At 42.5% G+C, this 27,014-nt stretch overlaps 1 protein-coding gene across 1 annotated transcript in view; it reads right to left on the reverse strand.

Annotated features, from left to right (window-relative positions):
* The window catches only part of SV2C (synaptic vesicle glycoprotein 2C), a 278,922-nt gene that overhangs the window by 17,713 nt on the left and 234,195 nt on the right, over window positions 1-27,014 (reverse strand). The window contains exons 8-10 of the mRNA XM_073624025.1: window positions 15,926-16,014; window positions 13,583-13,747; window positions 11,773-11,906 (exon numbers count right to left, since the gene is read on the reverse strand). Of these exons, the coding sequence (XP_073480126.1) occupies window positions 11,773-11,906; window positions 13,583-13,747; window positions 15,926-16,014 (388 nt within the window). The remainder of the gene's footprint in view (window positions 1-11,772; window positions 11,907-13,582; window positions 13,748-15,925; window positions 16,015-27,014) is intronic.

Here is a 27,014-nt window from a genome sequence, read left to right on the forward strand (position 1 = left end):
TGATGCAACTTCCTTCAGAGCTCTGATGGTGGATGGGATTGAATACTTCCTAATTAGCATTCGCCTAGTCACACCTACAGGAAGAGTCCAAACCTCCCAAGGCCAGCCTCCCAAATCACACCCTCCCAGAGCCTGAGCCCTTCCTGAAACTACAGAGGCTCAAGGCATGATGGGACATGTAGTATCAGGACTGGTAAATGAAGGAAACAGGAAGTCAGAGAACTTTGAAATTCAGCCTGGAGAAGGAGTGACATCACAGACACAGAAACCTGCTTTTTACAGCTAAAGGAGGTAAGATACGGATAAAATGACACTGGGGTTATGATTCATTTACATGCACAATGCATCTGTTTTGGGAAGGAAAAGCTGCAGCTGATTTAAATCACAGTATGACTAAGACACAATTAAGGCAGAGATGAGAAAATTATTTGGGGTATCTATGCAAAATAGGACAGTTCTGACATTGCTAACCAGGGATTCTATAGCTTTTCAAACTTTTGGGGCAGTTTATGTGCTGGAACACTAGTTTTTTCACAGGAAATGATATTATTGACCCAATGTTTCTATTTAACGATCATTGGGGGTGAGGAGATATCCGTTTTTGGGCTATTATTTTGTGAGCTATGTATAACAACCTGATGACAGGGGTTTGGGCTTCACTGAGTATAGAATCCTCATTAAACATAATCAGTAAACACACTTTAGGGTCAAGTGGTGTAGTTATGTTATATACTGTAGAGATAAAGGACACTACATCTCTCGGGTATCGATGCAATTTAAGGCACCTCCAAAACATATGTATGAAATTTGCTTGTTCCCTGTCACATCTAGGGAAGTTAGAGGTGTCCATACGCAGCCACTGAAATAATTTAGTAGGGGTGTGATAGGTCCTTATATTAGTGCCACTATTTCCTACAAAAAGACTTACACAGTTGTGTAAGTCTTTTTTAGGAGATAGTGGCACTAAGATAAGTGTAGTAAATGCCTTTTCACATAGTTCTTCCAATAGGGTTCCTAAGTTCTCCTCCCAACTTTTTTGAGACAGAATTTTGGTCCGCATGCATATTTTGTTATGGAGAATCCCATATAATTGAGATATAAGTCCCTTCTTGGGGCTTGTGTGTGCTAGCAATAGCAGCATTAGATTCTGCTGAAGAAATAATTTGTGGGTGTGAGGCTGGACTGCCAAAGCCTGCCAAAGTTGTAAGTATTGAAAGAATCTTGGTCTCTGAAGACTGTACTCATCTTAACATTCTAAGTAAGAGAGATGAACACATGGTGATAGTTGTTTGTCTGGGTCCAGCTGAGGTTTTTTTTTTTTTTCATAAAGAGACATCTGCCTTGTTTGGTTTGGCATCTGGTAAGGAGGCCCTCTATGTGGTGATGGTACACATAATCCTGCTTTATCCACTGGGTGGTTCTCTGTTTGTGAAATCCTTGGTTGTTCACAGTGTGAGTGCAATTGCATCTATTGTGCATACAGTTTTATATATATATATATATATATAATTTATTTTTTTTAATTATTTTTTTTTTTGACAATATTAAGCTATGTTATTTTTCTGTTTTTTTTTGGTCAACACAAAAAAATGATTTGTGGAATCAAGACCAACCCATGCTGAGAGGTTCGAAACTCATACATTCAATCTTGCAAAACCACTAGCCCGGGCTGGGGTTATAGCCATCTGCTTATTTGGCTTACAATTTGGTAAGCATGTTTTCCACAAAGCGATGGTACACTTTTTGTGATTTAGTCACTGGGTGAACATTGAACATATCTCCAGTTGGTCAAGCATTTGGAATACTATATATTATTAATTTGGACTTTATTAAGTGCGATTTTCTCTTTTTCATTCTAAGTATGTTTTAACAACAAAGCCCACATACATTTGATGCACATAATTAATACCCTTCTTGTACCACAATTGAAATCCCCTCAATGTATGAGTTTCCTCTTAAACCAAATTGGACCAGAGAGAAATGTATTGTGTGAATCCCGTAATGCACAATGTATCTTTCACTTCCCATATTTTATTAAGCAAAAGGAGTGTCAGATACCCACGGTGAAGAGCAAAGATTTCAGTTTCCAGTTGGGAAATGAAAGTGTTACTAAACCCACCACAGTAAAATCAGTATGTATATGCAGTAAAGGAATGTTTCCCAACTCCAGTCCTCGAGTACCCCCAACAGGTCATGTTTTCAGGCTCTCCATTATTTTCCACAGGTGATTTGATCAGTTTTACTGCCTTAGTAATTACCACAGCCATTTCATCTGAGGAAAATCCTGAAAACACAACCTGATGGGGATACTTGAGGATTGGAGTTGAGAAACATTGCAGTAAAGCATGCTTGGTATACTCACTGGGGTTAATCCTGCGCATTGTGTAAGAGTAAAAAGGCTGTTTGATCCTGTCTTCTCTGATCCCCTTTTTTTTTTTTTTTATGTCCCCAATCCATCTCCTGACAGTACAGAGCCTTGGGGGCACTCTGCACATGCTCACTTTAGTGTGTATTGCTAGAGAGTTTTTTTTTTTCCTGGGAGGGTGCATGTGATCAGCACAGGGCAAATCAAAAACTCCTCCTACAAGCTGTTATATACTGCTGATGAGAAAAGGTATTTAACAGTTTATATTTACTAAAATAATTGCATTTCCATGTTCTGTGGGAGACCAGATATAGTGAATGCAAGGTCCTGGGTTTAGTAACAATTCAAGGGGGTTTCAGTAAAGCAAGACAATAATAGACCCTGTATAGGATTGGTCAAATCCTCTTTCCCAACCTGACATTTGCTGAATTTGCAATGCTATAAAATGTATTTTGGTGTGTGGGACAGCCAGACCTCCTGCATCCTTAGGCAAGTGTAGGGTAGAAAGCTTAATATGTGTGTGCTTCCTTCTCCAAATTAAGTCTCTACAGAGGCAGTCAATTTTCTTGTATCATTTTTGAGTAATCATCACAAGTAAAGTACTGTATGTAGTATGTATAGCAACTGAGGTGCCCATATCATTTTAAAGAGATTAGACCTTCTCATAATTGCACTTAAGTTTAAATGTATCTAATACTGGGGACAATTCAAGGTTTAGGTACATCAGTGGGTCTTTGAAGATAACCCCTAAATATTTTAAAGTGTTGACAACTTTAATTTGAGAAGCTTCAGCAAGTACATTTACTGTTAAAAGATCTAGTGGGAGTAAAACAGATGTATTTCAATTTATGTTGAAGTCTGAGAACTCCCCAAAGAGTGCTATTAGTTGCATTAAGGAAAATAAGGTATGCTGGCAATCTCCCAAGAAAAGCAATGCAGCATCTGCAAGCAGGGTTATTTTATCTCTTCTAGACCCTTGCTTAAAACCTATTATTGGTGGCAGTATTATTTATTCTTTATTCTTCCTTCTATGCTATTATTCTCTAATTGTTAATGACCTTGAGAGTTCATCTTCTTTAGGGACTACTGGCATCTAACCAGACCACAAAGCTTAAAACTTTATTATGTTAGAAAAAGAACTACTTCAGTAAAATAAGACCCAAAGACTTTCGTAGCCACGTGGATTAATTAAAAAATTTGATCCAGGCTGTGGTACCCCTCTGTAGCTCTGTAGTTCTCTTAATTGTGCAGGTCTGGACCACAAACATGCTCAACTCATGATGCAACAGAAGATGCCTTTTCCTTTCAAATAGCATAAAGCAAAGGGACAAGTGGGCATGGGCACACCCTTTTTTGTATTAACTAGAATTTATGTACATAAGCTATATGCTAAAAATGGCTATTTTATTAAACCCAATGAACTGATTGTACCTAGCTCTGTATTGAAGTCATATCCATTTTACTCTTCTGATGTACAGTAGGTGGCACTATGTTCATGTATTCCAGGCAGGTCTGGGTGCAAAGACAGTTGCTGCAGTAATAAAAACATAAACTGTTTGCTGTGTCTACACTATTTTTCAGAAGTCCTTTTCTCTGTTTATATAAAAAAAAGTCTGGCTTTCGTATTTGAAAATATATTAGTTCTATGAGATTGTAGTCCACAGCTGTAGGTGATTATAGAAGAGAATGTAATTCTGCTAAAAATGTGCAGTATACACAGTGTCTTGGGAAGTATTTGATTTCCCAGTCAAAGCAACAAATCCATATAGGCAGCTTTTTACTAGCATGGTAAAAAACCAATGATGTACAGAAAAATGTGTGATGCGTAAAAAAAAAAAAAAAGATAAATGTATTATATAAGCTCATACAGACAGGATTCTCCTGGGGTTTCTCAATATTGCTACATTATGCTAAATGACTGTATTTACTAGTTTATGTCATTTGGTCTAGTTATTTTATTATGTACTATAATGCTTTGTGCAGTAAAGCACCAGAGGGAATTATGATATTTATATGAATAAATTAAGTATATACTATATATACAATATATATTGTGATATTGGTGTGATTAAGTTCAGTGTAGTAGATGCGTTTTCAATGAGCTGTGCCCGTCTGAACTGTATTTAAGGCTTTCTGGCCCACGTTTATTAAAAAACAAAAGGGAAAATTCACATAAGGTTTCTCATGCAGGGGTTTCAGTTTCACAAAGCAAACCATCAACCAAAAAATGCGAGCCACCTGGCTATGCTTTAGCAGCACCACTAGTCTTGCCAGGTTACTTCAAACCCAGTTCCTTGGCTCTCTTTTTCTCACTTAGCCTTTTGTTTCAGCACCTCGCTACATGTGCCCACTCCTGGCCTCTAGATAGGTTTCTCCTAGATCTCTGGGCTCTTTCACTTTTCCAGAGACTTGCAAATCCTTCTTCAGTCCCCTGGACTCACTAGTTGCCTTAGCTCTCTGTCTTCTACCGACTTGGTTAGCTGCCCCAACTCTCCCAGTCATGTGGGCAAGGAAATTTCTCCAATATACAGTATCTCACATAAGTGAGTACACCCCTCACATTTTTGTAAATATTTTATTATATCTTTACATGTGAGAACACTGAAGAAATGACACTTTGCTACAAGTAGTGAGTGTACAGCTTGTATAACAGTGTAAATTTGCGGTCCTCTCAAAATAATTCAATACGCAGCCATTAATGTTTAAACCACTGGCAACAAAAGTGAGTACACCCCTAAGTGAAAATGACCAAATTGGGTCCAAAGTGTCAATATTTTGTGTGGTCACCATTATTTTCCAGCACTGCCTTAACTGGGTATGGAGTTCACCAGAGCTTCACAGGTTGCCACTGGAGTCCTTTTCCACTCCTCCATGATGACATCATGGAGCTGGTTGATGTTAGAGAACTTGCGCTCCTCCACCTTCCGTTTGAGGATGCCCCACAGAGGCTCAATAGGAATACTGCCCTGCGGCCCAGTCTCCAAAGGGAGGAGATGATGCTCTGCTCCAATATGTCACAGTACATGTTGGCATTCATGGTTCCCTCGAACTGTAGCTCCCCAGTGCCAGCAGCACTCATGCAGCCCCAGACCATGACACTCCCATCACCATGCTTGACTGTAGGCAAGACACACTTGTCTTTGTACTCCTGACCTGTACTCCTGACCTGGTTGCGAAGTGATATTCGGGTGAGAAAAGGGCCTCCACTCCTAACTACAGGGACTCCAGTCCCCACAGGGTTAAGAGCCACAGGAAGCAGCACTTAAAACAGGAAGCAGCATCAGGTATGATGGTGTGTGGGTGAGTAGGAGTGGAGAGAGACACCTGTTTGGAGTGCTGCACGTTGGCTGGAAGCTGCCAAATAGCCAGACTGGGACGGTGCTAAAGTCTCATCGATGAACTGTGTATTTTCTTATACTTTTGGTTATGCTGTTTTGTGCTGAAGACAAGCAGACTTTTGTGTTGCATTTTGTTTTGTTGCTGTAAGCATTTCTTTGTGTTTTTGCCTGAAGAAAAATTAAACACCTTTTTGTTTAAATTTAAACGGCTTTGCACATGGTCCCGTGGAGCTATAACCCCCAAACTTTAAAACTGGTGGAGGATGCGGGCATTGCAGCCGTTCAAACCTGCAACTGACATTTAAAGAGACAGTTTACCTATTGCATGTCCTGGGTGAAATCAGTTCAGGCACTGCAAGCAGCAGGAAAAAATATGGAGGAGATCATCAAGGCACTTATGCAAACCACAGTGATCCAGCAGCAAGCCTCCATTGAGGCAAACCATCACCATGAGGAGGCGATGGCTCAGCAGCGGCAGGCCCTGGCACAGGCTGTAGCTGCACAGCAGGAAAATACCTGTTTCCTTGCTGCCCAGTTATCAGCCCAGCAGGAAACCACACAGGCACAAGTGTGTTACCTTGCAGGAGGCAGTGCAGTGTCTCGCTTAGGGACGGGAACAAGTGGTCGTTGGGGCCAACCATGTCTTGCAGAAACTGACAAATGATGATGTGGAGGCCTTTCTCACTATCTTTGAAAGGATAGCGGAGAGAGGGGTGACCCAGTGACCAATGGGCTGGCATTATCGCCCCTTTTCTTACCAGTGACACGCAAAAGACCTACTTTGACCTGCCAATCGAGCACGTCAAGGACGTGGGGGGGGGCAGGACTGTCCACTGTTTCTTAAACTATGGAGCCAGGTACAGAGTGAACTTCAAGGGCAGCCAAGGGGACTGGGGACACTGGGCCTTGAAGGTAGAGAGTCTGAGGGGTCTGGGCCTGAACTCCCCACAACACACACCCCTATTGTGGAGATACCTGTCGTTGATAATGACATTGCAGAGAATGTTAATATGGGTGATAATGTTCATGTTGCAGGTCTCAAAACAGAGTTTACCTCTGAGGGGGGGGGAAGTCTCTCTATTACAGGTCATGTTGGGGGAGGATGAAGAGGAACTCTCCCCATTACAGATCTCGGTTGAGGAGGATGAAGGGGAAACTTCCTCTAAGCCAGTGCACCCAGACCTGGACGTACCCAGGGGTGCATTTGGCACCGCCCAGTTACGGGATCCTACCTTTGGTCAATGCTCAAGAGCAGGTTGGGTTTTCCACAAATACCTGGTGCGTTTGAATGGGGACTTGGTTTATCGAGTTGCTGAAAGCCGGAGGGAAACTGTGGAGCAATTGCTAGTTACCCAGCCGTATAGGCGAATGCTCCTTGATCTAGCCCACAACGACGCACTGGAAGGACACCTGGGGGCTGAAAAAACAGAGGCCAGGATAACCGACCGGTTTTACTGGCCAGGGGCGAAGGCCGAGGTTAAAAGATACTGTGCATCTTATCCCACTTGTCAGTTAACCTCCCCAGTGTCCCACTACAGAAACCCCCTGGTGCTCTTGCCAATAATTGAGGTGCCATTTGAAAGGATTGCTATGGATCTCGTAGGACCCCTGGTAAAGTCAGCAAGGGGGCATCCTAGACTATGCAACTAGGTATCCAGAAGCAATCCTGTTAAGGAAAACTTCCTCTAAGGCTATTGCCCGTGAATTGTTTCACATGTATTCACAAACTGGGTTCCCCAAAGAGATACTGACGGACCAGGGCACCCCTTTTATGTCCAAGGTGATGGCGGACTTGTGCAAACTGTTTCAGATCAAACAGTTGCGGACGTCCGTCTATCACCCGCAGAGAGATAGCCTCATTGAGAGGTTTAACAAAACCCTGAAGTCAATGTTTTAAAAAGGGTGGTCCAGAAGCACAGGAAGGATTAGGACATTCCCTTTTATTCGCCATCTGGGAGGTTCCACAAGCATCCATGGGCTTCTCGCCTTTTGATCTGGTATATGGGCGAAGACCCCATGAATTGCTAGATCTAGTAAAGGAAACATAGGAGAGTCCTCACCACACAAAACTGTGGTAGAATATATCTCCCAAATGTGAGAGAGGGTGGCTAGGGTGATGCTGTTAGTGAGGAAGCATCTCCAGAAGGCTCAGGATGCCCAAAAGAGGGTGCACAACCAGTCAGCTAAAGTCTGACAGTGTCAAGTAGGTGACCGGATGGCTGTTCTGATCCCCATGGTAGACAGCAAATTTTTGGCCAAGTGGCAGAGTCGATTGGAGATGGTGGAAAAAGTGGGGTATGTGAATTACAGGGTAGATCAACCTGGGAAGAGGAAAACGTACCAAATTTATCATATCAACTTGTTAAAACCCTGGAGAGACCGAGAACATCCGAGGGTACTTAGGGAACTCAGTCAGGTGATTGCCAGACTGTTGTTCCTAATTTTTACAGACAGTCTATTGACTGGAATGGTACCAGCTGATTGGAGAAAAGCCAATGTAGCACCAATATTTAAAAAGGGCCCAAAAAACATCCCTGGGAATTACAGACCAGTTAGCCTAACATCAATAGTATGTAAACTCTTGGAGGGGATGATAAGGGACTATATACAAGATTTTAGTAATAAGAATGATATCATTAGCAGTAATCAGCATGGATTCATGAAGAATCGTTCTTGCCAAACCAATCTATTAACCTTCTATGAGGAGGTGAGTTGCCATCTAGATAAAGGAAGGCCCGTAGACGTGGTGTATCTGGATTTTGCAAAAGCATTTGACACAGTTCCCCATAAACGTTTACTGTACAAAATAAGGTGCGTTGGCATGGACCATAGGTTGAGTACATGGATTGAAAACTGGCTACAAGGGCGTGTTCAGAGGGTGGTGATAAATGGGAAGTACTCAGAATGGTCAGGGGTGGGTAGTGGGGTTCCCCAGGGTTCTGTGCTGGGACCAACCCTATTTAATTTGTTCATAAACTATCTGGAGGATGGGATAAACAGTTCAATCTCTGTATTTGCAGACGATACTAAGCTAAGCAGGGCAATAACTTCTCCGCAGGATGTGGAAATCTTGCAAAAAGACCTGAACAAATTAATGGGGTGGGCGACTACATGGCAAATGAGGTTCAATGTAGAAAAATGTAAAATAATGCATTTGGGTGGCAAAAATATGAATGCAATCTATACACTGGGGGGAGAACCTCTGGGGGAATCTAGGATGGAAAAGTACCTGGGGGTCCTAGTAGATGATAGGCTCAGCAATGGCATGCAATGCCAAGCTGCTGCTAATAAAGCAAACAGAATATTGGCATGCATTAAAAGGGGGATCAACTCCAGAGATAAAACGATAATTCTCCCGCTCTACAAGACTCTGGTCCGGCCGCACCTGGAGTATGCTGTCCAGTTCTGGGCACCAGTCCTCAGGAGGGATGTACTGGAAATGGAGTGAGTACAAAGAAGGGCAACAAAGCTAATAAAGGGTCTGGAGGATCTTAGTTATGAGGAAAGGTTGCGAGCTCTGAACTTATTCTCTCTGGAGAAGAGACGCTTGAGAGGGGATATGATTTCAATTTACAAATACTGTACTGGTGACCCCACAATAGGGATAAAACTTTTTCGCAGAAGAGAGTTTAATAAGACTCATGGCCACTCATTACAATTAGAAGAAAAGAGGTTTAACCTTAAACTACGTAGAGGGTTCTTTACTGTAAGAGCGGCAAGGATGTGGAATTCCCTTCCACAGGCGGTGGTCTCAGCGGGGAGCATTGATAGCTTCAAGAAACTATTAGATAATCACCTGAATGACCGCAACATACAGGGATATGTAATGAAATACTGACACATAATCACACACACATAGGTTGGACTTGTGTCTTTTTTTCAACCTCACCTACTATGTAACTATGTAACAGGTATCCGCCGTGGAAGGTGTCAATGTAGGGGACTCTGCAGGAGTTGACCTGGTGCAAGTTGCTACTACCCTGTCTAAACCCACTCACCCAACAGGCAAGAGTGTCTGCAGAGAAACAGGGAAATGTTTTCAGGGTTGCCTGGTCTCACCATTGCCATCCAGCATGACATTATAACAGAGCCCAACATCAAAATCTGGTTAATCACTTCAGCCCCGGAAAGATTTACCCACTTCCTGACAGGCCATTTTTTGCAATACGGCACTGCATCGCTTTAACTGACAATTGCGCGGTCGTGCGACACTATACCCCAAAAAAATTGATATCCTTTTTTTCCCCTACAAATAGAGCTTTCTTTTGATGGAATTTGATCACCTCTGCGGTTTTTATTTTTTGTGCTATAAACAAAAAAGAGCGTCATTTTTTAAAAAATAAACACATTTTTTACTCTGCTATAAAACATTTCCAAAAAAAATGCAAAAAAACGAATTTATTAATCAATTTAGGCCAATATGTATTCTGCTACATATTTTTGGTAACAAAATCCCAATAAGCGTATATTTATTGGTTTGCGCAGAATACATTATGGCCTGAATTGATGAAGAAATTCATTTTTTTTGCATTTTATTTTTTTGAAATTTTTTATAGTAGAGTAAAAAATGTGTTTTTTTTTTTTCTTTCAAAATTGTCACTCTTTTTTGTTTGTTTATAGCACTTTTATACAACAAAGAATGCATAAGGAGAAGCAGGAACTCCCAATGGTTGGTCAAACATTTTTCTGGGATTTTGATGTTGCTTGATTTTGGTGTCAAAGTGGACCCAAAATAGAGTTTCCACTCCTTACCCTTGACCCCTACAATCAACCCTTAACAATTGAGCCCCTTCCTAACACTTACCATAACATAACCCCTAAATCCTAAGTTTAACACTATCAGTTTAAATAAACCCCTAAGCTCAACACTAACCTAACTCTAAGTGGTCTACTTATAAATGGTTTAACACACTTTTACCCAGATTTAACAAATGTTTCCAAATTTAATCCAATTAGAAAAATGTGTGAACCTTGGGTTAAGATATTTATAGACCCCTTAAACTATATGCTTTAGTTTTGGATAAAGTGGGAAAGGATTACAACCCGTGGGTTTTTTTTTTACTGCTATCCAAGACTCCATCGAAGGGATTTCCCCTTGCTTCCTGTCCTGCTGACAATGTTTTACCAGAGAGGAAGTGAGGGTAACTCTTCAACAGCAACTAAGAAAGAACTAAAATATTATTTTCTTTAGAGGAGTATAGGAAGCCTAGAACTTCTGCCAATTTATTTTCTGTCCGTGTTCCTGTTGCAGACTTTCCTCACTTCTTCTATAGTGAAACCGTTGACAGCAGGACAGGAAGTGAGGAGATATCTCTAAATTACAGTAGGCCTAAATTACAGTAGGATGCTTACCTCACTCTAGCCAAATGTTTTTGGATTGACGTGCACTTCAAACTATTCTCTAATAATAAATTCAAGTCTAAGTTCACCTTAAAAAAAATGCAGATATTTTTGTGCAGGTAAAATTAGGTGCATTTACAATTTTTTTTCTCTAAGGAGCCTGCAGAGCATTGCAACCTCGATCAGCAGATCGAGGGTGCAATGTCCGACTTCTGCAGACTCTAAGGATAGATGTCTGCCCGTACCTTTAATACGGGCAGGCAGTTACTTGAGAGCAGGGAGATCAATGAACTACTGGAACATTCACCAGCGCCCCCTCATAGTTCATTGAGAACTGCAAGCCATCAGCTGCAATGGATGAAGGTACTTGTAGTTCATTCATTCACAGAACTCTGTGTGGGCGGAGTCCCGCACGGCTGTATTGTTTTCAAATCGTGACAGCGGCTGCAGGGAGAAGACCCCCCCCACCCGCTGTCACAATGAGGGGGGGGGGAGAAGGTGCAGATGCTGGAACATGCTACATGTTCCACCCTTATAACAGGTGGAACATGTAAAATTCATAAAGGGCAGCTGTGCTATCCACTCCAGCAGAGAAGCCCCGTAACAGTGTGCTATAGTGATAAATTACAGTACTTACTGAAATAATCTCAACTACCAGCTGTGTAGAAAAAAGAAATCACAGGTGAGATGAGTCATTTTAGCAACTTCATTTAAATCATGAAGCCCTACCTGTGTTCACAAAACGTGAGTCTCTGAAGGTGCAATTCCTAAAGTATGTGTTCAGTGATGTGACATCTTCAAAGTAACATCTCTCAAACAGAGAATCCTGGAACACCACCGCCTTAAACTTCATCGAGATGAACCTGTCACACAAAGGTATCATTTAACTGATGCAAGGAAGTGCAAGTAATTGTAAATAATCACATGCAAATAATAACTTGTAAAATGTCTTGCTGTTAGGATGTACAAATCAATTGTAATGAAGAGATAAGAGCTAAAGGTAGGCACAACTAAGGTGAAGAAACTGCATATTGCATCCAATATACACAATAGGGCCAAACATTTGTGGACACCTGTTTATCACACCTATAAAAGTATATTAGACATCCCATTCCAAAGCTATGAGCATTAATATAAAGTTTCCCTTTCTCTTTTTTTTTTTCTTGGGAAGTCTTTTGACAAGATTTTAGAGTGTATCTGTGGGAATTTGTGCCCAATACAGCATTTATGAGGTCAGGTACTGTTGTTGGACAGGATGACCTGGCTTGCAATCATTCTTACAGTTCAGGAAGTCATGGCTCTGAAGAATACTCAATTTCCCCCACAACTGTCAGGAGGATGATTTAGTGTATGGCCATGCCTAAAGACCCGCACATACACATATTACAAAATGTGCTTCACCATACATGGTTTTGGCTTTGCGCACTTGTTTGCATATATACAGTATGCACCCGCTCACACTAATGCACGTTAGCGTGAATGAGTGTGCATATCTGACACTGGCATTGGTGCCAATCTCTTTAAGTACAACACACTGAGATGGAGTTGCTGAGTGGTCATTAGCTTCCATGACCTGGCCTGCTGCTCTTTTCTTGATCTGACTTGACTGCTGATTTCATTGTATCCTGATCTTCACTGCTGACTCTACGTCTGATATTGAGCCCAGCCTGGCTTCTGACCCTGCTCCTTTTTCCTGAATTGAAACTGCTACCCATAGATCATCTGCTGTCTCGACCCATCTCAGGTACCCATGCCACTCCTCATCCTACTACATTCTGTTACCAACACCAAGGGGTACTGGACATGTGGTGTAAGGCAAGCCCTTTCATCAACATGGCCTCTACTAGGTACGTGACGACACAAAACAACAAACCATATATTCATGTACCTGGCTTTGCGCGCAGGGATATAGTAATGCTGAAACAGAAAGGGGTCTTCCCCAAACTGTTACCACAAGTTTGGAAGCACACAATAGTCTAAAATGTCTTTTTATACAGTAGCCTTAATAGGACCCTTCACTGGAAATACTAGAATTCACTATTTTGGATGAGTGTCCACATACTTTTGACCATAATATAAGTGTCATGATCAGTTGTCCACATGCTTTGGTGTATATATCCGATATTTTATTATTAGGCTTCATTTACATGGGGGTACCTATCAATACACCCGTGCGAAGGGCTGTCTTTGCCCACACAGGATGCTACACAGTGACTGCACGAACACAGCTGCTGTTCCCAATTTGACAGCTGTGCCAGTGCAGGTGCGTGTTCCTGCTGCATCCCAATAGGCATGAATCGGATTGGCTGCATGCACGTGCACAGAACACCAGTGCATCCCGTGCAGGCAAAGAGGGTCCTTCGTATGGGTGTACAAATAGTTATGCCCATGTGAGTGAGGCCTTATAGTACAGATATAGGCCCATTGGTTAGCTATCAATATCCCCTTTAAAGGATCACCATGGCCTGCTTGCAGTCATATTTGCCCTTTGTGGAAAAGTAGATTGAAATTTTTATAGACAGAAACAAAAAACAAATACTTGTCATTGATGAAATCTCCATTTCTATGGATCTGATTTTCCAAAGTGAAGTTAAAATTGTAGTTGGAGATATTTTCCCCATGGAAATATTTCACTCTTAAAGCATATTCATCAGCTTGGAGGTGCCTAATAACATCTGAGAACCAGACAGACAGTCCATAGTAGCTGTAGAAATGACAAAAAAATATGTTAAAAGATGCAGAAGAGAAAATAAAGGAAAGATAAACTAATAAAGCCTAACTATAACTAAAACCTATGTGGTATTTTAATTGGCATCCGTGTCTGTACTGAGGAGATCTCTAATTACTACCTGCCAGGAAAAAACCTGATGGCAATGCTCTTCATCAGGAAGAGAACAAATCTTTCCTATGACAGCACCCCTACCCCCGAAAAAAAATAGAATTGTCTGGATTGAGGCTTGCTGCCATAGCTTCAGATTCTAATCTACATTAAGCTGTAAATTAATTCATAGGCTATAAACACTAACCTCTTGCACTAACGAGCAAGAAAAGTGAGCTTTAATGCCCAACCTGAGATGAAGCAGATCAATCTCCCGTTCCCCACTAGTAGGGGTCTCGGAGTTCAGGCTTACTTATCCAGCAGTGACAGTCAATAGACATGGGGAATGCTCCACCCCCAACCCGACCACAGTGCAAGTATGGATGTTAAGCCACCTCAGTCAGTGCTGCTCTGCAAAACCATGCCTCTTTCACTCTGCCCACCGGGAATTAGTCATAGAGTCATATGACTAAGCCCTGGCGGGCGGGGTGAAACGCACCAGGAGGCATGGTTTTGCAGAGCAGTGCTGGCTGAGGCATTTAATATCCATGTACACTACGATTGTGGGAGTGCTACGTTCCCCTTGTTTATAGATTCAAAGTCCAATCACTGCAAGCATGCCCAACAGTCTGAGGTTGTGTGATGAGAGTGCGCTAGCTACATGCTCTGAGCACATTGACTGAAATGCCAACAAGAGTGCTCTCATTAGCCAACCACAGCAGCCACGTTATACAGAAGCTGCATGTTAAGGGGTTCAATAAGAAATATGTCAAATATTATACTAATATGTCATTCTTTTGCATTGTCATACACAACAAGGGTCCCCCCATAATGGGTTACATGGCACATACATTCCTAACAAATGAGGGCAAAGTAAACATTTAGAGCGCAGGACAGCATAGTAGACCGTAAATATTATGTACCTCATACTCATTCAGAGGTACTTCAGGTTTGGTATAGATTTTAGGTGGAAACCCACGCCAATTTAAAAAAAAATTGTCCACACTTATATTTGGACCAAAACAAATTGCACATGTCTAGAGTGCATTATAATACCTATGTGGATTCAGCATCTCCCACTTCAACTCTTATTCTACTTATCCCCCCCCCCTCCCCCCCCAAAAGTAGGTTTTCCTCACTCACTAATCGCTACCCGTTCTTTGTTATACCCTGCAACTCATCCCATTCATAAAATTGGGCCATGATGTGTAGCTTTGCAGACAAATCACTGCGCTTTATACTGCTACTTTTTAAATGAGCCCCTTAAGAGTTTTAAACATCAAGCACACAACACCTGTTGGCTTCATCTCTTTACTAAATCTGAATGTGTATAGAAAAAGATAGAAACTGAATCTTTCAATTCCCTAATAAGCAAACATAGCACTACCTTCTTAATCTGCTTCATTGGCTGCTTCAAACACTGTTTCAAAGACAATCCTATTTTCCCCCAAACATGCACGCTAGGCAGACAAAACAGCGCTGTTGCTGATATGAAAATTTTGACTTTTTGTCAAAAGTCAGAGGCTAAGCTCTGATCTACAATTCAAATCACTCCTTCGGGCTATAAATGTATGCCTACTGCCTTGTATAGAGCACATGACTGTCACACGATAGGTCGGTGGGTCTTTGATGTTCAGCATGTGATTGACAGCCTGGCTTCACCTTCTCTAAAAACAAGACAGTGATATCCAACAGGGGAATAACTGGGTCTCTGCAGTAGAGGTTTTTCACACTCATTATACAATGGTGAGTTGTTTATAGCTCATAATTTAGCTGGCAAAGGAATGCTAAATTTAAGCTGTATGATGATTTCCTATTGGTTATATGTTTGCACCTTACCAAGGTCTAATTCATTGCAGTTTTTATATCCTGCATTGCTAACAAGTAAGGCTACCTAGTACCTCACTGACGTCTAACCATTCTTATTTTCAACATATGGTCACCAATACTGCATATTTAGGATCAATTCTTAATATTCTTATTGTAAAAGAAAATCTTGGTAAGCACCAATAATGGCAAAATGAATAGACATGATTAGTCTTTATTTTAATGAGAAACCCTTACCCGAATGACAAAGTGAGCCAAACTACAGTTAGCTTGATTGTGTTCTCTTTGACAGGATAGTCAAAGCACCTCATGAACGTTAACCAGATCTGCAAAATAACATATAATAATAACAATCATATGAATAAAAGGATAGCCCGTATCACAATGCAACACTTCTTATGATATAAAGATAAGAGTAATTAGGGGACTACATAATTACATGCTTTCACTTTAATTAATTTTACAATGAAGCTAAAATAGATGCAGTGTAGGAGGGACCTTTTGTCCTTTTCTGGATGATGAAGATGTTGTTTCATTAATGCATCCACAACAACTATTTAAAATCTTGAATTATTTGTTTAGTAATAAGGTGTTTTAAGTAAAGAGAAGTTCTAGCTGGTTCTTTATTTCTTTATTTCTGTCCACTGATGTTCCAAAGCCCCTATCTGCCTTCACAGTACTTTATACTGTCCTATGTCACTGATCATGTGCAGTTTGTCAGTTTGGCAACTAGGATAGCATAACCATTAATCTAAAGCACTATAAAACAGTACACCAGCTGAAAATAATAGCCACAGATTGTAGTACTTAAAGGATATGTAAAGGTTTGTTTTAAAAACAAAACAAAGAAACAAACATGTCATACTTACCTCCTCTGTGCAAGTATTTTGCACAGAGTGGCCCCAATCCTCCTATTCTGGGGTCCCTCAGCACCGCTCCTGGCTCCTCCTCTTCTCGAGTGCCCCGTTGGAGAGCTGCTCTCCCTTGGGGCACTCGTGCGGGCACGCTCCCGTGTCCTGCTGCTGCGTCCATTGACACAGACAGCAGGACTCGGCCCCGTCCCCCCGCTCACCGATCATAGGATTTGATTGACAGCAGCAGGAGCCAATGGCTGCACTGCTATCAATCTATCCAATCAGGACCTGAGACACCGGCTGGAGCTGGTGTGCTCGTCCCCATCGCTGGAAAGACCGTGTTCAGGTAAGTAAAAGGGGGGCTCTGAAGGGCTGCTGCATCACAGGAGGTTTTTCACCTTAATGCATAGAATACATTAAGGTGAAAAACCTTTGAGGGTTTACAACTGCTTTTAAGTTAGAATAAATGACTTTATAAATGTATATATACTTGGCCAAAGGTAGCACAAGGGAGTGATTTGCATGGCTTTGCCTTTTATTTTAAATTCTGTATTATATTTTACCAACATTCCCCCATGTATTACAATTATTTTAGGTAAAAATCATGATAGTTATATATAAATCAATGAATGTGATACTAGGCACATGTGTTTAAATTTCAGTTACTAATTCATCTGCAGTAAATTTTTGATGAATGTCTCATTCACTACTTTTTAAATATAATCATAATGAATAATAAGAATATTAAAAAGGCTCTTTATCTAAACATTGCCTATATAGATAGTAAAATCAATCAATCAAATTCAAGGAGATAGCTGCAGCATGGTGTAAGCAGGTGATCAAATTAGAGCAATCCATGCCTGCATGCCCTCCTAAAGAGCCTAGTGCCTATAACATACCTCCCAAATTTTTGAGATGGGAATGAGGGACACCTACTAGCAAAGGTATATAGGCATAGGACACACACCCCATGTCACCAACCCCCCCCCACCCCCTAAAGGAGAATTAAACAAAAAATTATTAGTTAAAGGGGTTGTAAAGTTGTTGTTTTTTTTTTTTTTTTTTTAAATAACAAACATGTTATACTTACCTTCACTGTGCAGCTCGTTCTGCACAGAGTGGCCCCGAACCTGGTCTTCTGGGGTCCCTCGGCGGCTGTTTCAGCTCCTCCCCGCAAGCATTTACCACCTTCATGCGAGCTCCCTCGCACGGTGGTGAGTGCTTGCGGGCGCGCTCCTGTGATACAGCTCGCTGTATCACTCGGCCCCGCCCCCCGGCGCGCCGCGTCATCGGATGTGATTGACAGCAGCGCGAGCCAATGGCTGCGCTGCTTTCAATCCATCCACTGCAGCCAATCAGCGACCAGGCTGAGCTGCAATGAAGCTGACGAGGACGAGGAGCGAAGATTCGAGGCGTCAGGTAAGTAAAACGGGGGGGCTGGGGGCGGCGGTACTGTCAAAAGTTTTTTCACCTTAATGCATAGAATGCATTAAGGTGAAAAAATTTTTACCTTTACAACCCCTTTAAAGTCACAAGTGTGTTTTTTGTTTTGTTTTTTTTTTTTTATTTTTTTTTTTACCACTATTATTCCTTTACATTGGCTTTTGAACTTTACAAATGCAGCAATTTAGAAATTGGATGAAAGGTTTAGCTCTGGGAAACACTTTTTGAAAGATACAAAGTGCATTTTATATACAACTTTATAGATCAGGCCAAAATGAGGGACTAATGAGGAGGAGAGAGGGACAGAGGGACTTTGTTCCAAATCAAGGACAGTCCCTCGAAATCAGGGACAGTTGGGAGCTATGCCTATAAGCATCAGACAATTGTGCTTTGGGAGGGGGCTTTACGCAAAGTACACTCCTTGATGCTGATGTTTTGGAATTGTTAGCTTTAGGAGGTAGGGGGGGAAAAAGGTGTGGGTTTTTTTTTTTTTTTTTTAAATGACAGTTAACCAATAAAGTGCTGGACCTGTGTAAAAAACAAAAACAAAAACAAAAAAAAAAAAACACATCCCCGTGCAATGATTTGACTGCTCAAACATGGTGCAGGAATGTGCCAAAAAGGTAACATTCCCTTTTAGAAATAAGGTAAATGTCACGGTAAAGGCCTTCACCTTTTGACAAAAAGTTGTTGCCAAAAATCAGGAAATTTTATTTTTGCTGGGGGAATGATGGCCAGATGTCCACTAATATTGTTTAATAAATACAAAAGAATGTTTTGCAAATTTCAGGTGAATTAGCCATTGAACTGTTTGGAAACAGACTGCATAAAAATAGGTATAGTTTAGATTTGCAAAAGGAATAAAATAACTAGTGTAGCGGTGCCCTCATAGAGTCACTACGTTTTCTAGCATCCACACATTTCACCCTGCTGGTCAGACATCCATTTTAGGCACACTTTCCCAGACAATGAACAGTCTCTTGTTGTTTTTGTTGTTTTTATTAGGGGATTGAACTTGGATGGGGAAAAGGCACATGGGATGCCCAGATAATGAATCTTTAGCAATGGAAATAAATGTAGTTTGAATCCAAATCTGACAGTCTCTTCCTCTGCACATCTCCTCCACCACACTACTTGAGATCACTTGCTTCACTTCACTGTCCAAATCAAGATTCCTGTCACCATTAGCACATGGCTAGGCCTCACTCTGAATAAGTCCTAACTTTTCCTGTTAGCCCATTACAGGCAGGGGTTTATAGTCCCCTATGTGGTAGCAACCATTTTAGATGAGAAGAATGAATGTGCTAACTGACACTTGGTGGACTACTGATCCCAGCAAGTCCGATGCAAATCCTGCCAGCCCTCCTGACTGCAACGACTTGACTCCACAACAACCCCACGGTCTCTCCCTCTGGCTCCACATCCAACTCCCGGCATGTCTCTTCCAGAGCTTTCCATTGTGCTTTTCAATCACCGACCCCAGCATGGATCTCTCCTGAATGACTTTCTCTGGCAGTGCTCCCAACTGTCCTCTTCCAGCTCCTGTTCCAGGACACCTTTCAATGACCGAGTAGAGAGAGAGGCTCCCTCCCAGCTCCTGGCCTGAGGTACACCCCCCCAGAAAGGGGGTTCCCTCAGACCACAACAGTCTAACACTCCATCATTCAGTTCATCCACCCGACAACTCTTCCCACAGCAGGCTGACCATGGGTATATATAGGAGGCCTGCCCCCTGACAATCATAGTTTGGGATTGGTCAGGGCTCCCACATACACCCTATGTCACCCCAGCTCTCTGCCCTGCCCCCTTTCCAGAACCTTCTCCCTGGAAACAGAGGAGGCACCTAAGAGCTGAAGCACATGTCAGTCACCTGCTGCTACACTAAAACACTCCCCTGCCCCCAGATCAAAAACAAAGAGGCCTAGCTCACAGTTAGGTCTGCCTAAATTTACTTGCACTGGCAAAAACCCACTACTCTAGCACCTACCTAAATGTAGAGGGTGCTACACTAGCACAACATGCATGGTTTCATTCCAAAAATAAACTTCATGACAAAAAAAGAAAGAAAGATAGAACGTATCTTGCCTACCGTCCTTCTTGCCAACATTCCGTTCAAAACTAAATGTGCTCTCTTTACACACTAACTAAATGCTATGATATACTTAGGGCTGGGTTCATACTTATGCGAATTAGATGTGGTTTCACTGCATCCAATTCGCATGACAGGAGAGTGTGACCGGCTCTCATTGGAGTCGGTTCACACATCTCCAGGGCAGCCGCGGAGTGAACAGCAGAAGGGTCCTGTGCATCTTTGGCTCTGTTTCAGATCTGAATTCAGGCAAAAATTCAGACCTGAAACGGTGAATGGGGATGCTCTGTGCCTCCTGCTGCGATTTGCTCCACACATAGTATGAACCCAGCCTAAATGTTTCACTATTAACAGCTCAGAAGGCATGTTTTGCTATCAAACAAGTGATCTTGCTGAAATGCAAGCTTATTCTTATAATCTACACACGTCTCGTGTTCTGCTGCTAAGATTGTCATCTGTTTTGTGTTACAAAGGTTAAATGGGTTTGTATTATTTGCTAGTTTTTTTTAAGGCTTATACTACCTAATGCCGTGGCTTACCTTCATCTTTCAAGGAGATTTATTTTTGAGCATCACTGATTTTTAACTACTGTACTGTACATAACTAAACACTAATGCCCCGTACACACGGTCGGACTTTGTTCGGACATTCCGACAACAAAATCCTAGGATTTTTTCCGACAGATGTTGGCTCAAACTTGTCTTGCATACACACGGTCACACAAAGTTGTCGGAAAATCCGATCGTTCTAAATGCGGTGACGTAAAACACGTACGTCGGGACTATAAACGGGCAGTGGCCAATAGCTTTCATCTCTTTATTTATTCTGAGCATGCGTGGCACTTTGTCCGTCGGATTTGTGTACACACGATCGGAATTTCCAACAACGGATTTTGTTGTCGGAAAATTTTATAGCCTGCTCTCAAACTTTGTGTGTCGGAAAATCCGATGGAAAATGTCCGCTGGAGCCCACACATGGTCGGAATTTCCGACAACACGCTCCGATCGGACATTTTCCATCAGAAAATCCGACCGTGTGTACGGGGCATGAGAGTTACAGGGAACTAAGAACTAGTTTTTTAAAGGACAAGCATACTTTTACAAAACCTAATCCTTAGTGGCACTGCTTGCCCGTCGCCCTTTCTAACCATTCCCCCCCTGTAGTTACCACTCAGGAACCCAGTCCAAGACCAGCATCCTGCTCCTGGCAGTGCTCTGGTCTGAATCAGAGAAGGTAATAAGGGCATTGTGCACACATTGAGGTGGAGGTCTGGTAGGGTCAGAGTAAAGCTGTGACTACACACCTCCAACTCCTTACAGAACCCTTTAACTGTCAAATTAGAATTAACTGGTGCAATAATATGGTTATTATTTGAGGAGATACTACTCTTCTAAACAACTATGGTAGCTATGAAGTGCAACAGCTCAGGATGAACAATCAAGATTGCCTCAACCCAAGCCATTAGTACAAAACAACAAAATAAAATGTGATGTGTCAAAGACAGTATAGACCTTAGGTAACAATGACATTGAGAATTAAACACATGAAATAAATAAATTAAACATGTGTATATATATATATAAATAGATCACTTGAAGACCTTGTGAAAATTGTGCAAGGAAAAAATATTTATATATAATAAATATTCCCAGTCTATATAATTGATGATGTAAAGTTCATCAGTGGAAACCTCTAGTGTGAGGAATTGTTCCAAGAGCTGGGATATGTGATTGTGGAAAGACACCACCACCGTGTGGAAAGGTCTTTCCACAATCGCATATCCCAGCTCTTGGAACAATTCCTCACACTAGAGGTTTCCAGCAGGGACAGGGAAGCTGGTCAGAGTTGATTGGAAGATGGATGGAGCCAAATACAGGGCCATTTTAGAAGAAAACCTGTTAGAGTCTGCAAAAGACTTGAGACTGGGGCGGAGGTTCACCTTCCAGCAGGACAACGACTCTTAACATACAGCCAGAGCTACAATGGAATGGTTTAGATCAAAGCATATTCATGTGTTAGAATGGCCAAGTCAAAGTCCAGCCCGAAATCCAATTGAGAATCTGTGGCAAGACTTGAAAATTGCTGTTCACAGATGCTCTTCATCCAATCTGACAGAGCTTGAGCTTTTTTGCTAGGAAGAATGGGCAAAAATGTCACTCTCTAGATGTGCAAAGCTGGTAGAGACATACCCAAAAAGACTTGCAGCTGTAATTTCAGCAAAAGGTGGTTCTACAAAGTATTGACTCAGGGGGGCTGAATACAAATGCACGCACACATTTCACATATTTATTTGTAAAAAATTTTGAAAAACATTTGTCATTTTCCTTCCACTTCACAATTATGTGCCACTTTGCGTTCACATAAAATCCCAATAAAATAAATTTACGTTTTTGGTTGTAACATGACAAAATGTGGAAAATCTCAAGGAGTATGAATGCTTTTTCAAGGCACTGTAAATAACCAGTGATTTTAAGTTAATTTTTATACTTGTTCTGGGTGAGCACTTTTGACCATAGATTTGGTCAAAAACTTTGGTTTACAAAATTAATATGAAAAAGCATAGCTAATTTTGTTTGCTTTATAATAGGTTCATACTAGTGCAGCTGTGACTTGATTCTATTTTCACTGTGATTTTGAAGTTCAGCATCGTTTTTGATGAATTTTCCATGCTGCTGTGTGTGTTTTTTTTTTTTTTTTGTTTTTTTGTAGGGAAAGGAGACTGCTCAATTCACTTAGCAGTGGTATTCCTGTGACCGTTTTAGCTCTCACGGATGCTGGTTGTTAAGGAGCTGGCACCTGCCGGTATCCTAACAACCAGTGACTCATCTCTATCCTGCTCATTCAGCTGTCAGCCAGGGATTCCAGCTGACAGGTTATTGTGAACAAAGGAACAAGGATGTTCAAAAAGTTAAAAAAAAAAACAGTGTGGAGGTTTCCCCACAATTCATAACAGGACCTTGGGGCAGAGGCGTTGCTAGGTCTACAAAAGATCAGGGGCTAGAGCCCATAGCAGCGAAGTAAAGAGAGTCATACGCTTGGGCGGGCATACACACACACATATATATATATATATATATATATATATATATATATATATTGTAGCAGAGAGAGCCAGGAAAAGTCCTGTTCGGGGTTTATACATCTCCCAGGCTCCTCTCATACACGTTCAGGGATCTCTGATCCATGGTCCGGTTCAGTTCTTGGTCCTCTCCCCCAGGCTAATTTAAGCTCACCTGAGCAGACAGCCTTTGCTCTTGGCCTGGGATACTCAGACAACTTCTGTGTAGGAGAGCAAAAAGGTATGTGGAAGCTGACAAGCTGTAGGCTTGCTCAGCCTGGTAGATAGGATCTGTAAATATTGTTTAGTTAGTGCCGAGACACGGCTAGGTTTTTGTTTTGGCTATTTTTGTTCCTATTTGTTTTTTGGAACACTGTACAGCACCTGTATATAGACTTGTATATATCACAAATAAACACCGCACTGTTTGTCACTATTTTACTGGATTTGGTATCTGTGCCTGAAAGACTGCTCATCCCAGGGAGCTTTGTACCTGCTACCTGTCCCCCAGGCTACATATGGTGGAGAATGCGGGCAGCTGTAGTAAGTTACTACTTAAAAGGCCAGTACCTAGAGTGACTAAACATGGAGGAAATCCTAAAACAATTGGTGATATCCAACGCTGCACAGCAACAAGTAAACGCTGCACTGCATCAAGCAAACGCTACACAGCAGCAAACAAACGCTATCGCACAGGAGCAAACCAAGGCGCTGTGCCAACAGATTGGTGCTGTACAGGAGCTATCGCAGAGGCTGTTTGAACCGCTAGCCACTGATGCAAAAGAGGATAGGAAAACCCTGGCCGGGGTTGTGGAGACGCTAGCACAGTGGTCACCTGCTAAAGTTAATGTAGTTGAAGACAAGCCCTCAGCCATCCATGTGGGTCGCTTTCTTTCTAAGATGACTGCAGATGATCCAGAGGCCTTTCTCTTAACGTTTGAATGGACTGCTGAGAGGGAAGGTTGGCCCAAAACCCAGTGAGCAGGACTGGTCGCCCCCTTGCTGTCTGGAGAATCGCAGAAGGCCTACTATGATTTGGAGTCAGCAGAAGCAGGAGACTATGAAAAGGTCAAGCGGGAAATCCTGGCGCGACTTGGTGTCACCTTGGCAGTTCGAGCACAGCGGGTCCACAGCTGGTTCTTCCAAGACGAGAGGCCCCCAAGATAGCAGATGTTCGACCTAATTCACTTGGTGAGGAAATGGCTACAGCCGGAGTCCCTGTCTGGGCCATAAATAGTGGGGCGTGTGGTCATGGCCCGGTTCCTGAGGTCACTACCAGTTCCCCTGCAGAAGTGGGTGAGTCAAGGAGACCCCAACTCGGCGGACAACCTCGTGGAACTCGTTGAAAGGTACTTTGCTGCAGAGAGCCTGGTCACCACCCCTACAGCCGCACGGACTTTCCGCCCAAAGCCACGGTCTCCCCAGGCAACCGGTAAGACTGTTCCAGGGGAAGTGAGTGGTAAGCATGGCAAGGAAATAGGGGGGAGGATTTTTGGTGCCAGGACTGAAGTTTGGCGTCCCAAACAAGGGAAGCTACTGCCTGTCAGCAAACCAAACTGGAGAAACATCAGGTGTTTTTGTTGCCAAGAACTGGGACATGTTGCAGCAAACTGTCCATTGACAGATGAACCAATGCAGTGTGATCGATCTATTAGAAGGCAGTCTATGTTTGCTGCTGTTTCATGCGCTGCAGCACCAAGTATGGGAAAACACATGTGCCAAATGACTGTTAATAATAAGCCTATTACAGCCTTGCTGGACTCTGGGTCTAGTGACTTTGGTTACAGCTGAGATGGTTGAAACTGTGAATTTGCATGCTAAAAAAGTTGCTGTGATCTGTGTACATGGGGATACCCGCGAGTATCCTATAGCCACTGTTCAGTTTAAAACTGGCTTAGGTACGGTGACCCATCCAGTCGGACTTGTGCCCCACTTGGTGCACAAGGCCATCGTTGGTAGGGACTTCCCTAAGTTTTGGGAACTGTGGGATTGTCCCGACCCGGTCGCAGTAGCTGACTCAGTGAAAGAGCCAGAACTCCTGGCCGCTACTGACAATGTGGGTTCAGGGGACTCTTCTCAGGGCTCCCTGGGTGTTCCTTTCTCAGTTATGGCAGGAGAGCTGGAGGAGCCTGAGGAGGTCCCCACAACCAGTGGAGCTGGACAACCATCTGCTGAATCTGAGCCTACGCTGGAGTTTGCTGACCTTAATGTACACAAGGAAAATTTTGGTACCGAGCAGAGAAAAGACCCAACCCTTGCCAGGGCCTGGGAAAATGTAATGGTGATTAATGATGTACCTGTCGAATCAGGGGACAGGCTCAGTTTTCCTTATTTTAGCAGCAATGAAGATTTACTGTATCGTGTATGTAAAAAAAAAAAAAAAATGATGAAGTGGTTGAACAGTTGGTGGTCCCTAAGCCATACAGACGGGTGGTGTTGGAACTTGCCCATGGGCACTTGCTAGGAGGTCATTTAGAGGTTGAGAAAACTACTGAAAGGGTGTTGCGCAGGTTTTATTGGCCCGGGGTACAGAAGGATATTGAGAATTATTGTCAATCCTGTCCTGTGTGTCAGATGTCAGCCCCACTACAAAACTTCCGAAGTCCTTTAGTGCCCTTGCCCATTATTGAAGTGCCCTTTGAGAGGATTGCCATGGACCTTGTGGGTCCAGTCTCCAAGTCTGCCCGAGGTCATCAGCATATCCTTGTAATCATGGATTATGCTACCCGTTACCCCGAGGCCATTCCCTTACGCACCGCGTCTGCTAAAAACATTGCCAAAGAGCTGTTCATGGTGTTCAGTCGTGTTGGAATCCCTAAAGAAGTCCTTACAGACCAGGGCACCCCATTTATGTCACGAATAACTAGAGAGCTGTGCAAGTTATTCAAGGTGTCGCAATTGCGAACCTCGGTATACCATCCTCAAACAGATGGCTTGGTGGAACGCTTAAATAAGACATTTAAAGAGCATGTTAAAAAAGGTTGTTGACAAGGATGGGAAAACTGGGACTTCCTGATACCATACTTGATGATTGCCCCAGTCCTCCACGGGGTAATATCCATTTGAGTTGCTTTATGGGAGACACCCTCGGGGACTCTTAGACATAGCCAAAGAAACTTGGGAGGGGGAGCAGACACCCCATAAAAGTGTCATTGAGCATATCGCTCAAATGCAGTACCCAATGCCCAGAGTGGACGAACTTTTAGACCGACTTGGCAAGGCTCGCTATCTGACCACTTTGTACTTGACAAAAGGTTATTGGCAAATACCCCTGACTGGTAGCGCCAAAGAGAAGACTGCATTTGTGACCCCAGAGGGTTCCTTTCAATATAAAAAAATGCCTTTTGGGTTGCAAAATGCCCCCGCGACATTTCAGAGGGCCATGGACAGGACTCTAAGACCCCACTGACAATATGCAGCAGCATATCTAGATGACATAGCGGTACATAGCACTGACTGGGAATCTCACTTGCCCCGTGTCCAGGCTGTCCTTGATTCCCTCTTCAAAGAAGATTTTACAGCAAATCCAAAAAAATGTGCCATTGGTCTAGAGGAAGCCAAGTATTTGGGCTACACTATTGGGCGTGGTGTCATAAAACCTCAAGTGAATAAAATAGAAGCCATCCAGGAATGGCCACGTCCTGCAAACAAGAAGCAGGTCAGGGCCTTTCTTGGCATTGCGGGGTATTATAGAAGATTTATCCCAAATTTTGCAACTATAGCTGCCCCACTGACAGACCTTACGAAAGGGAAAGACTCTGTAATGGTGAAATGGTCCTCAGTAGCAGAGGAATCTTTCCAAGTCCTGAAGAAGGCTCTTTGTGCACAACCAGTACTGTACTCCCCTGATTTCTCCAAACATTTTTTGGTTCAGACGGATGC

This window comes from Aquarana catesbeiana, linkage group LG01 (genome assembly GCF_042186555.1).
Source record: "Aquarana catesbeiana isolate 2022-GZ linkage group LG01, ASM4218655v1, whole genome shotgun sequence".
Classification (NCBI taxonomy): Eukaryota; Metazoa; Chordata; class Amphibia; order Anura; family Ranidae; genus Aquarana; species Aquarana catesbeiana.